Genomic DNA, 13,473 nt, shown 5'->3' on the forward strand with positions numbered 1-13,473 from the left:
CAGATGCAATCATTCAAAGTCCCATATAGAACCATCTCCTCTAGCTTCTAGAATTCCAGCCCTGCACAGTTCCACCCCATTAGCTTCTAGAATTTAAATAATTATAGTTTGAAATAGCAGAATGACAGACCTTTAAAATGAAACGTGAAACATGTGCAACCCGTTCCTTTCCTAGCTGCACTTCAACATGTCCTTGAACATTTGCATATGTGAATATTTTGGAGATTGCATATAGAAACATTTGCACCAATTACACTGGAACATAATGTTGTTCTAACAGCCAAAGCACTTCTGGCTGTATAATTTGGAGAAAGCTGAAAGGGAGTGGGAGCTGGAGACCTTTTGGGATAGGACGCATCCCCTCTGAATTAGATCTTTGTGTGAGCTCCAAAAAATCAGGCCAGTTTTCTGCCAGTTGCCCTAATTTATGCATCAAGTTTGAGAATCTGGGAAAAAGATGTAAAATTATTTAAAAAAAATTCCTTTCCATGTATTATTTCTTGAAGGAAGCTGATGCAATGGGAAATCTCCATTTTGATCAGTTTGTGACAGAGGGTATTCTACCCTACAAATCCTTCAGCAGACAAAGGAGGAGGCGGGGAGAGAGTACAGCAGAGGAGGACAACAGCTGCTGGCCACTGAGCCAGAGGGAGATCAATGGCTGGGACTGCTCTTTCCACTAGCATGAGCTGCCTGTGAGTGCAGATTACCTCAGTAAGCAGCCGTTGCATGGAGTTCTTCTCCCCTATCAGCTGGCAGATCTGCTCTTCACTGTACATGGAGAGGAAGCTCTTGCTGGGGCTCGTAAAATATTTTGCCATGTGGCTGATGGTTTGGTGCTGTTCTTCCTCAAAGGCTTTCCACTGCCGGAGCTGTTGAGTGCAAGCACCCATTATATACACATGAAATATATATACACACAGAGAGACAGACAGACAGATGCAGAGAGAGAGACACACACACACAAAGAGCAGGGAGAGACAAAGAGAGGGCGTGACACAGACATGCACAGAGACAGAGACAAAGGGGTAAATTCACACACGCGCGCCTTGATCCTCCCCTAACCCCCACCCCTGTGTAGCCTGCCAGAGATAACAGTAACACCACAGTGCAAAGATGTAGTGTAGATTGGACCTACCCACAGCCACATGTCTGAAATAAAGCTTTGCATTGCCTTTGGTTTTGGCTGCTTGTGTAGACACAGTTAGATCCTGCCTGTTCTACAGTCTTTAACAGTGTTGTAAACCAGGGCCCCACTGAGTCAGAAAGAGACAAAGACAATGTCTCTCACACACTTTCTTAATCTTGAATCACGAATGACATGTTGAAAACCAATACCACTCGATATTTGCTTTTTTTCACTGGTGTCAGAATGAAAACCTAGTGCATCCAGGCTCCAGCTGTTCATCTATTTCAGATGAACGACGGAAGAGCAAAACTATTAGGAAAATCAAGCCAATGAAACAAAAGGTGAATTACAAAGCCTGAGCTAGATAAAAAGCTCATGCTCTCAGATAAGCAACAGAATAACTGTGCATGCAGGAACTCTACGATAAATTGCATGGTGCACCTCAATAGCTGGAAATCTGCTCCTCCTTCACTACTTGAAAAGAGATTATTATTTGAATAGCACCAATAGAATGCTAGGCACTTTACAGAGAGGAGCTGCTCCCTGTTTCAAAGAGCTTACAGTCTAGCTAATCAGGCCAATTCCACTGCAGCAACTGATTCCTGACACAGCTGGTCTATCACAGAGCAACTTCCAGCTGTCCCTAGACAAAGTTATTGAGGACATTAGTTCCTGAAGAAGAAACAGGCACCTGAGCTGACCTCACAAAATCAGGAAGAAATAAAGATGGGAATTATTCACAAATATTTGGGTATAAAATGTAATTACTTGTTATGCTTCAGTTTGCACGTGAATTCTGCTACTGAAAGGAACGTAAGAAGTGCCACCCCTAGTCCATCCAGTCCACTATCTTGTCTCCAACAATGGCAAGTACCAAGGATTTCACAGAAAGGTGAAAGAAACCTTGTAATGGACAATTATGCAATAATTTGCTTATTGCAAAAGTTTCTGCCTAACCCTTGTCAGCAGTTGGCTTTTGCCTTGAAGGATGAGGATTTATACATATCGCAGATAGCAACTGTGGATGTTTTCATTATCAACTTAAATGCCCATCCTTTTAAAATTCTGCTAAGTTCTTGGCCTCAGTGATAACTAGTAGCAGTGAGTTCCATGGGTTAATCATTCAATGGGCTTTTTCTTTAAATGGGCTGTATTAATCCTGTATTATGAGAGTAAAAAGGAGCACCTGATTTACCCTCTCTCTGCACTTCGTTATTTTATGTACTTCTGTTATGATATGGAATCTTAAACAGATATTTTTTTAAAATTGCACTAACTTTAAAAAAAATATTTTTACATACATATAGTGCTGGTGAAAGGCATTGGATCAACAGCCCTGGAGAGTGACTGCCTTTAACCAGAGAACATGAACTACCCAGGCAGCGATAGCAGGTCAACTTTCCCCTATTCCACCCATACCCATGTGCCTCAGCCCTAAACAAAAGGTACCCTCCCTAGGAGTGAAAGGGGAACTCGGTGGTCCATTCAGTGCTTTCCCCTTTGAGACTGCAAGCATCAGTTGTGATGGTGTCTTTTGCGATGTGGTCTGTTGTCCACTAAGGAATTTCTCATGAGATGACCTTTGGCACTACTAACCTAATCCAGATTAAAAGAGACACCCTACAAGAGACAGGCTCTGTGTCCCCTTTAGTTAGATTTTTCTCCTGTCCCAGGAATCTTGCTCAAATGATCAGGTCCCCTCTCCACTTTCTTGATCAATTGCGTTCACAGCAACATATTCTCCTCCTCCTCCTGTTCTTTCTCATCATTTGACCACCAGTGTCCTCATCAGAGCAGGTGGAAGGTAACGATGCAGCATGCACCATACTGAACTGACAGCCCAGGGAGACAGATTACCCAATCTGGGGAAGGAAGAGAGAGGAGCAAAGGCAGGGTTCACTCAGGTGATTTTATAGGGAGAACTGTCATCTAGTGGTAGAAGATGGAAACTGAAAATCCAAAGTTCCAGGTTATATTCTGGCTCTGACATGAATTTGCTGTGTGGGGTCAGGCAAACTTGCTGCCGCTCACTGTGCTTCCATTTCCCCATCTGTAGAATGGGGCTCACAGACCTCCCCAACCTCCCAGGGGATTGTGAACTTTAATTCATGTTGATGAAGCTCAGGAGTGAAGGCGCTAGAGGAGGGCAAAGCACTATCTGGGTGGATTCTTTAGGGAGTAGCAGATTTTAGTGTTTGAGGCAGAAGAGCCTCAAGGTGGGGAACACAAAGTAAGGTAGCCAAAGTGCCTCACCATCTGGCTGAACAGAACAGAAGGGTATTTGTCGCTCCTCTCTGTAGCTTCCATATTTCACTGAGGACAGAACTGGGCTTGGGGAGTGGTGCAAGTACCAGATGGGAGCAATCATCATGCAGAGCAGGAACGAGTTGTGGGTGGGCAGAAAGAGCAGGAGGTGCTGTAGGTTAGGATTGAGATGTTTTGATGGAGCTGTGTGAGTCTCACAGATGGAGTAGCAGGGGGGCTGCCAGTCAAGATTGAGGGGTGCTGGCAAATGCACTTGCACAGACCCACTCTTTCCGGGGCCTGGTTTAAGGTTTATCTCTGTTCCTCCCTCCCCTGGCTCATTCTCTTGAGCCCTCAACTCCTTAACCAATATAGAAACCAACCACCATCCATTTCTTCTTTTCCCTCTTATTATAGCAACCTGGGGATTGTATCCATTAACACAGACAGACTGTGGCCTAGCACACCAGATTCCTCCTGAAATACACAGGAAGCAATGAACACAGCCCTGTCAATAGCTTTTCTTAAAATAGCTCCTGCTCCTCCCCCTCCCATACCGGAGAGCTGGGCTTTACTATTTGTGTGGAGAAAAGCAGACATCCCAGGGGACAGCAAAACCTACTGTCAGCCCAGGAAGCATCAGAGGCTGCCTGTCTGCATTGCAGCATGCAGGCTCGCTCACTGCCCTGCTTCTCTGGAAGAGGAACACTATGGCAGAGAGAGAGAGAAGGACAAGAGAGACGGAATAGAGGTTGTAAGGTGCTCAGTACTATGGTCATGGGTGTGGTATAAGAACCTCAGCAGAACAGATTAGATTCACCAGCAGTAACCAATCCCGTGGTCCAAGAACACGGGCACAGCAGTCCATTGATGGACCCTTTGCAACCATGTATAGTGCTGAGGTCAGTCTTTCATAGGAGGGCCTCGAAGCATGACCTCTGAAACACCAGTACTCCCTGCAGGGGTACCATATTGACCAAATCCAGTGGCAGTTGGTAGTCACAAGTCTGGGGGTGGCTCCAAGGGCTGCCCCTCCCATCACTGCTTGTCGGGGCAGGGGAGGGGAGAGCAGAGGACTAGTAGGGTGGGGAAAACTGCCAAATTCACCCCTCCCATGTCAGGAAGAGCCCACGGCTACCAGAGAGCTAGAAAAACAGCTAGTGTCTCCTTTGAAGCCACTCGCCCATCTGCTTGCTCCTTTCCCCCTCCACAAACTCCTCTGGTGGCTCCTAGAGCACCCTGGCTTAACTATGGGAGCAGTATGTGGGGAGGTGGTCACCTACCCAGGGGAGAAGCAGATGGGAGTGGCCACTTCTTTTACCAAACCCCATAAATAAGGGGCAGAGCCACAGAGAGGGAAGTGGGAGAGGAGGGGACTAGCAGAGACACCAGGGTACTCTGGGAAGTGGAAGAGGGGTCAGAGCACCAGGAACATGGGGGAAAGGAGGCACCATTAGGGAGTGGGAGGAGACACATAGCTACTAGATTCTTGGGGGTTGACCAGAGGGGCAGAGCTGCTGTGGACTCAGGGATTAAGTAGATGGTGGTGTGAGTTACCCTGGATATTTTGAGGGAGTGGCAGGAGGAATTGGAAGGAAAGTGGCCTTGTGGATTCATGCTTGGAGGCCATGTGGTTACTGTGGTAGTCCAAACTCCCTGGAACCAGAGCTTCAAACCCCACCAGGGCTGGCTCAGTTCTTCAGCTTCTGAGCCACATTGGTCCAAACAGGAGAAAGCACTGTCACTTTTTGGGGGTGATATTTTAGTCAATATTTATCAACATTTAATTGAAATAGTATTCAAAAAACTGAAGTATAAGGTTTCATTTGCTGAAAAATAATTGCAGACCTGAGGTCCTGTGCGCTCTGCAGATACCACAGATCCCCAGGAACGTAAGGACGGGGATAAACCCCAACTTCCTCCCCTAGCCCCTTCTGGAGTGCTGGGCAAACACATTCCAGTCTGGTATGTCCTATAAGGGATTCCTGCATTGTTTTCAGGGCTCAGATTTGGAAGGAAGCAGCAGTACAGCATACCACCTCCTTTCCCAAACCACCACTGTCTCTTCCAGATTCTCAGCTTTCAGTCAAGAAGGAACCAAGCCCAAGGACTCTGGTATAAATGAGTGTAATATAAATGCTTAAAACCAGAGGCCCCAAAACTCATTTCACACAAGCCACTGAGCAGCAAACAGACTGGGAATGATTTTTTAGTTGCTACCACCTTGGTTGAATTGGACTTGATGACCAGCAGTTAAAGATGAAAGGCTCCATATCACAACTCTAGCCTCTGAGCCAGCTGGTGCTTCCTCCCAGACTTTGTGTATTTGTATTGTTCTGCTATCCCAGAAGAAAAAGGGTGAGCATTTCAGAACACATTATCTACGTGTCCTCATATCTGAGGAGACCTTTTAGGCCAGGCCTTTAGAACACAGTTTGTTTCATACCTGTGGAACAAAGATGAAGCAATTGATTGTGGTTGTACAGATGAAGATGCCTCCAGATGTAAAACCAAAGACCAGGTTGTGCCAAGTGTAGAAAAACCAGTTAACTAAAAAAACTGTCCCAGCAGCAAGGAAAACGAGGTTGACCCCAACAATGAGGATCAAGGACTGATTCACTGGTGGAGCGCTGACATGATCTGTCAGACCAGCCAGGTATGTCCCATATATCAACAGGATGCTCTGGAATCAGAAAATAGGGATAAGGGGTTTGGTTTAGGAGAAGAGGTTTTACAGATTTCCAAAGTGTGGAAAATTACTGTATGTCACAGTCTTTCCCCCAACCCATACTGAGCCAATGAAGCTCAGATACATTCAGTGCAATTCTAATTAACCCTCTTTGATCTATAATGCAGAAATTCAGTTTGATATGGTAGCTCAGCAGCAAATACTCAGCATGTTGCTGCAGGTCAGAATTGAGGTGTATAGGCAGAGCTGGATGGAGACAGGGGCAAGACTGGAATAACAGGGGGTGCTGCAGGTCAAGATGAGGGGCTTGGGGTGTGGGAGGGGCTTGAGCAGAGGGTTGGGTTGCGGGGGGGTGTTAGTAGAATTATGAGGGGGGAGCCCAGAATTAGATTGACCCAAAAGCCCTCACATTTTTACATTATTTTTAAAAATATATATTAGCTTACAAGGCAGGTGTCGGGGGGGGACGGGACGGGACAGGACTTGGATCCGTTCTGGGCGCCACCAAAAATTACACAAATCTGCCACCCCTGCATGCAGTCGATTGGCACTCTGTCCACAGAACAGGGATAGTGACAGTGCAAACTACCTCCTCGCAATGCCTTGTAATAAGCATCAGCCTGCAGGGAGGCTGGATGCTCATCAGCCTGGAGAGTCCATCTTTATGGGCAAGAAGGTGAGTTCAGCTTCCTTAGGCCAGGGGTTCTCAAACTTTTGTACTGGTGACCCCTTTCACACAGCACGCCTCTGAGAGTGACCCCCCTTCTAAATTAAAAACACTTTCTTATATATTTAACACCATTATGAATGCTGGAGGCAAAGCGGGTTTGGGGTGGAGGCTGACAGCTCACGACCCCCCATGTAATAGCCTCGCAACCTCCTGAGGAGTCCCGACTCCCAGTTTGAGAACCCCTGGCACAGACCATGACTTCTGGTGGCCTCTCTGCTGGGACTGCCAGCTAGTTCAGTTCTGGCGGTGCTTCTCTGATGTTGATGTCCGTCTCACTAGGAACTGGACCGAGACTCAAATTCATTTCATACACACCGTCAAGCAGACATCGCACTATCACAGGTTTCTGCCACTAGCCACCTGAGAACTCGTGACAAAAAGGTGAAAAGCTCTATAGCCAATTTCTAATCCCCTGAGCCAGAATAGGCTGCCATCAATGTCCCATTTAAAACTATGTATCTGTCCTGGCAACAATATCCAGGGGACAGATTAAGGTATCCTGTGGTAAACTAGGATGTTGCTCTAATGGAACAAGCACAGGACAGATTCAAAACTCCTGGGTTCTAGAAAGGGCTTTGCTACTGATTCTATGTGCAACCTTGGGCAAGTCAATCCGTTTCTGTGCCTGTAAAATGGGGATAGAATACTGAACTGCCTCCCAAGGGGTTGAGAATGTTAATGCCCTTGAAGATAAAGAGTGACATATGTACACAAAGGGACTGATTCTGTTCTCACTTACATTAGTGTAAATCAGGCTTAATTTCAGGGAAGACAATGGAGCTACATGGGTGTGAAACCCTGCAAATGAGACCAGAGTCAGGCTCAGGGTATTATTAAATATGAGCAGTTGGCATCAGGAAAGAAAATATTTTATTTTTAAAAGCAAGAACAGTAAGAGTTCATAGAGGCCACGGCTGTAAAGATAATCTCTCTGGATTTGGGGAAAATTTAATACAGAACAGGAGCAAAGTAGCTGATGATGATCAACACATATCATATCAAGGAGAGCAGCCAAGTAATTGCTTATATATTGTGTACTTAAGGGACTTGCATATAGAAGCCAATCAGACTGTCAATGGGATTTTGGATCATCAATCCCTTTTGAATATGAGATTAAGGCTATGTCTACACTGAACTTTCGTCGTTACAATTTTTGTCCCTCAGGAGAAAACTACCCCCCTGAACAACAAAAAGCGCCGGTGTGGACAGCGCTTTGTCAGCAGGAGCCACACTCCTGGCGATGAAGCTACTGCCCCTCATTTGGGGTGGTTTTATTTTGTTGCTGGGAGAGCTCTCTCCCGGTGACAAAGAGCAGCTACACTGCACATTTTCCAATGCAGCAGCCTAAGGCTAGACATAGCCTAAGGATACCTTGATCTAAATTCGTAAACACCTCAGCAATGTCTAAATACTTTTTTAAAATCTGGGCCTTGGATGCCTTCACTTTCCCCACCCGTAAAATGGGGTTAATGGTATCTTTGTAAAACCCTTTGAGGTCTACAAAGGAAAAGTCCTATGTAAGAACTAAAATCTTGTCTACACAGGGAAATTTACCACTGTAATAAAATTGATGTATCAGTCCTACTACCTGAGAGGCACTCTTATTCTGCAATAGGAATGGCCACACAGGAAGTCAAACCAGTATAACTACAGCAGTATAATTAAACTGGTATGACTATGTTAGTAAGTTTCCCCATATAGACAAAACCTAAATGTTTATTATTAATACAGTTCTGCCGCACAGGCTCAGGGTCCCGTACCCTAGATGTGCAGTTTATCTGTGTGCTGGATTGTAGTCTATGGGTTCATGGAGGTAGTGGGTTTTAAGGAGAGGTCTGAATGAGGTGAGAGAAGTTGCTTTGCAAACAAAGAGAGAGAGAGATGGTTCCAAGCATACAGGTTGGAAAGAAGAAAGAAAGCATGAAAATGAGACTGGGAGAAAGATACAAAGGGGACTTTTGTGAGGGAGGCTTGGCAGGGGAGGTGGGCAACAGGGGAAGAGAACACAGAAGCAGAATTGGATGGGAATGGGAAGAACCTTCAAGATGAGCATGAGAACCTTGAATTTGAAGGTGAGAGGCAGCCAGGAAAGGAAGTAAAATGGCCAGAGTATTAGGGGAGGAAGAGAATTTTAGCAGCAGCAGCTAGACTGGAGGGAGGTGAGGTGAGATGAGACACGGGGATGAATAGAGAAGTTACATACCTTAAACCCTAAAATGAGACTGAGCCAAAGTTCGGAGTAGAGAGACGCGCAGAACTGCATCCTACCCACCGAACAGGTCATGCCCTTGTCAGTCACCTGGGAGGCAGTCAGAACACAGGAATGAAGGCTCCTGCTCCAGCCCATAAGGATGGACAAACAGACAAGTGGATATATGGTTTAGGGGGTGTCTAAGCACAAATTTCAAAGTGGAAAAGTGAAAGCTTGTCTGACGACTGGGAAAGTGCAATTGAGAGCAGAGAATTCAAGGAAGAAAGATACCCAGCTTCGGTATTCATCTACCAACATGCTCATTAAGCCTCAGTTTTCAAATTTCTCTGCACCTGCCACAGACTCTCCAGTCTTCCATGCTGGAGAGCTGCAGAATCCAGGTCATGCTCCCTGCAGAGTAGACAGGGCATTGGTTAGAACTTATAATGGTAGCAAATCAAAGCTCTGGAACCAGATCCTCCTGTCCAGCTTCAAGCATGTTTGGCTGGAACTCCGCAAATGGCATCTGTCTCCATAAGGGTCCAAACCTAACCCCAGTTTACAACACCTCAGACCTTTGAGGAAGGTCAGCTCCAAACTTTGCGGCTTAGGAACTTTTCTAAAACAAACCCTTCCATCTTTCATGCCTGCAGAGGTCTGCTGGGCTGAATCATAGCATGACATAGACACAACGGTGCAGTGTTCAGCCTCCTGCTATTGTCCTCTTACCCTCAGGGATGCGGTGAAGCTTTGGAAACACTGAACTGGATCAGAGAAAATCCATGTTGTGAGCAGCATGGCATCCGCCAGCACCAGCCCCACCACCATCACCAGCAGCTGGAGGTCTTTGATGATCTGCAACTCACAGAAGGCCAGTGTTATGGTTCAGGGATGAGCTGCAAACCTGTGACCTCTCTGTCTCTTTGTGGGCTCTTTCAAATGACAGGTCTATACCTGCCCCTTCCCCCATAGTGGAATCCCACAATTCACCCCATTGATTTAAAACGGACCATTTTTGACAGCGCCTCCTGTTTCTCGACCATATTATGTACAGCAGGTCCAACTTGGTATTGCTCCTGCTCTAGAATCCTCTCTCAGAGCAGTGACCAACCGGTAAATACAGTGACAGAGAACCGCGTGATCCAAAACAGAGCATGGTCTATTTATCCATAGGGACATCCCAAGCAGAAAGAAAAAAGGTTAAAAATAACAAAAGCGGATATATGCATATTGTCTTACCTCAGCGTGGCCTTACTGCACGTTTAGGTAGGCCCCCCATTTATCGTGGGGCCCCAGCACCTGGAGACCATGTTACAGTCAGTCTCCCAACAGACCCCCTGTCTCTCCTTTCCTCTGAGGCTCAGGTTTTTAACTGCTTCAAATCTTGTTGTTTGAAAGGCCCCATCTCAAAGCCCCTGGGATTTCAAGCTGGAGACTAACCTCAGGCTGCAGGACTAGCCAAATCCCAATTTGTAAACTTCAAAGGCATTATCTCCTCCCTTGTATGTGCACCCAGTAGCCTTTGGTACATGCAGTCCAAAGTTAGCTCAAACTGATTTAGCGCCTTCGTTCCCCTTTACACAGCAGCAAAATAACCCCCAAGTCCACACAGATATATAGATAACATTCGTAAAAATCAATACAGATAACTCCCACATTCTTCACAGTCAGCATGCCCCCTTTTCTCCTGTGCTGCACAGAGGTGTTCAGAATCCTCCCCCTGCAGAAAGAGGGTCTGCTCCAGCCCTTCCTGAAGTGCCTGCACCGGGAGAAGGGAGTCTGGAATATTTGCTGACATTTGTTTCACTTGTTTTTATATTAAAAATAACTAGAAAAACCAGAAATGGCTCTGAACAAAAACCCTGGTCGAAACAGCTCAGAACTACAGGTGTGATTGGAGATCCAAACCCAGATCCAGAACGAAATCTCACAAAGGGCTTTCTCTCTTTCCGGAGCTGATCCAAATCCCTGGATATGACTCTTTCTCTACACTCCCAAAAATTAGAATTGTTCCAAATCCAGATCTAAATTCTGAAGCTTGGATTCTTCATCATTAAAACAAAGTTTGGGAACAAGATCCAGATGTTTGAGCTTAGGGCCTCACCCCAGTGGTGCTGAAAACTAAGTGCCAGGCCACCAACCTAGAGACTGAGCTCTGGACACTAGATGACCAGGGCTCAGAAGTTGATTGTGGTCTCCTGGTATCTTTTTCCAGAGAGTGCACTCTGGAAAAGACACTTGATTTACATTCCCACCCCCAGAGGATACATCAGCAATGCCCTGCAATAGGGCTGGTTGGAGAATTCTGTTATAAAGAAACTTCAGTCCGAGCCAGGGAAGGTAGGGCACCCAGAGGTCTTTGCTTAAAGGACAGTTGAAAATATTTTTATTCTACCTACCATGAACTGAGCTCGGGCTTGGGGTTTCTCCAGCAGCAGAAACTGGCAATTTCGTAAGACACCGAAATCTGCCGTGGGCATGCTGGAAAAAGCTGGTACTAAGTATCTGGTGGCATTAGCTGCTGAATCCAAAACTCATGCCCTCGCACGTAAATGAAACAGGAGATGATTTGCAGATATTTTTTGTTTTGTAAGAGATATATTTTCTTCTTTCTTAAAATACTTGTGTGAGAATTGAGTGCTGGTAAAAGGAGCCAGCCCAACACTCCTGGAGACTGGCAACCTCTATCCACAGGATGAGCAGAAAGCATGAGTAGCAGCAAGGCAAACTTCCTTCATTCAATGCTTCACTGAAGAAGACCCCTCTAGGAGTGAGAAGGGAGTTCTGTCTCCATGAACTCACTGATGTGTGATTAACAAGAAGAGGACCTACTAATGGCAATCCTGCTGGTGGGTTTTGTGATGAGGACATTTGGACAGTGTAAGAAACCATCCACTCATTTCACAAAGGGACCAGTGATTACTACCAGATGGGCATGCCCCACCTGGCAGGAGAACAAATGCACTAGATAAGTAAGGTATCTAAACTCCTCCTCCCTCTCTGTTCTACGGGCCTGATTCTCCACTGTCTTGCTGCTCCTGTCATTTCCACTATTCTGATTTGGTAGCATTTTATCCCTGCTTTTCACCGGTGTAAATGACTGCCCCAGGCAGTGGGGAATGAGTCCCGGTCTAGCCAGGTTTTGCTCTGTGCCTGTGATGCTGGTATCTAAGTGCCTGAAGCTCTATATCCCACTGTCGGTCCCTGTGTGTCCCCACATTCCCCGTTCTGTCTCATTTCAAGCTCTGAATGTGGGGACACGGACCCTGGACTTCAGGAAAGCAGACTTTGACTCCCTCAGGGAACGGATGGCCAGGATCCCTTGGGGGACTAACTTGAAGGGGAAAGGAGTCCAGGAGAGCTGGCTGTATTTCAAGGAATCCCTGTTGAGGTTACAGGGACAAACCATCCCATTGAGTCGAAAGAATAGTAAATATGGCAGGCGACCAGCTTGGCTTAATGGTGAAAACCTAGCAGATCTTAAACATAAAAAAGAAGCTTACAAGAAGTGGAAGGTTGGACATATGACCAGGGAAAAGTATAAAAATATTGCTCGGGCATGTAGGAATGATATCAGGAGGGCCAAATCGCACCTGGAGCTGCAGCTAGCCAGAGATGTCAAGAGTAACAAGAAGGGTTTCTTCAGGTATGTTGGCAACAAGAAGAAAGCCAAGGAATGTGTGGGCCCCTTACTGAATGAGGGAGGCAACCTAGTGACAGAGGATGTGGAAAAAACTAATGTACTCAATGCTTTTTTTGCCTCTGTTTTCACTAACAAGGTCAGCTCCCAGACTGCTGCGCTGGGCATCACAAAATGGGGAAGAGATGGCCAGCCCTCTGTGGAGATAGAGGTGGTTAGGGACTATTTAGAAAAGCTGGACGTGCACAAGTCCATGGGGCCGGACGAGTTGCATCCGAGAGTGCTGAAGGAATTGGCGGCTGTGATTGCAGAGCCATTGGCCATTATCTTTGAAAACTCGTGGCGAACCGGGGAAGTCCCGGATGACTGGAAAAAGGCTAATGTAGTGCCAATCTTTAAAAAAGGGAAGAAGGAGGATCCTGGGAACTACAGGCCAGTCAGCCTCACCTCAGTCCCTGGAAAAATCATGGAGCAGGTCCTCAAAGAATCAATCCTGAAGCACTTGCATGAGAGGAAAGTGATCAGGAACAGTCAGCATGGATTCACCAAGGGAAGGTCATGCCTGACTAATCTAATCACCTTTTATGATGAGATTACTGGTTCTGTGGATGAAGGGAAAGCAGTGGATGTATTGTTTCTTGACTTTAGCAAAGCTTTTGACACGGTCTCCCACAGTATTCTTGTCAGCAAATTAAGGAAGTATGGGCTGGATGAATGCACTATAAGGTGGGTAGAAAGCTGGCTAGATTGTCGGGCTCAACGGGTAGTGATCAATGGCTCCATGTCTAGTTGGCAGCCGGTATCAAGTGGAGTGCCCAAGGGTCGGTCCTGGGGCCGGTTTTGTTCAATA

At 46.2% G+C, this 13,473-nt stretch overlaps 1 protein-coding gene across 10 annotated transcripts in view; it reads right to left on the reverse strand.

The window, feature by feature from the left end:
- GPR156 (G protein-coupled receptor 156) overlaps positions 1-13,473 on the reverse strand; it is a 66,879-nt gene that overhangs the window by 5,341 nt on the left and 48,065 nt on the right. For 6 of the 10 annotated variants that reach the window (XM_073309475.1, XM_073309485.1, XM_073309459.1 and 3 more), the window contains 4 exons: positions 9,713-9,844; positions 8,996-9,091; positions 5,820-6,056; positions 711-872 (listed from right to left, as the gene is read on the reverse strand). In XM_073309475.1, coding sequence (XP_073165576.1) covers positions 711-872; positions 5,820-6,056; positions 8,996-9,091; positions 9,713-9,844 — 627 coding nt within the window. The remainder of the gene's footprint in view (positions 1-710; positions 873-5,819; positions 6,057-8,995; positions 9,092-9,712; positions 9,845-13,473) is intronic. The other 4 variants (XM_073309502.1, XM_073309511.1, XM_073309518.1 and 1 more) reach the window with 4 other exon arrangements.

Source organism: Lepidochelys kempii, chromosome 1 (assembly GCF_965140265.1).
Source record: "Lepidochelys kempii isolate rLepKem1 chromosome 1, rLepKem1.hap2, whole genome shotgun sequence".
NCBI lineage: Eukaryota > Metazoa > Chordata > Testudines > Cheloniidae > Lepidochelys > Lepidochelys kempii.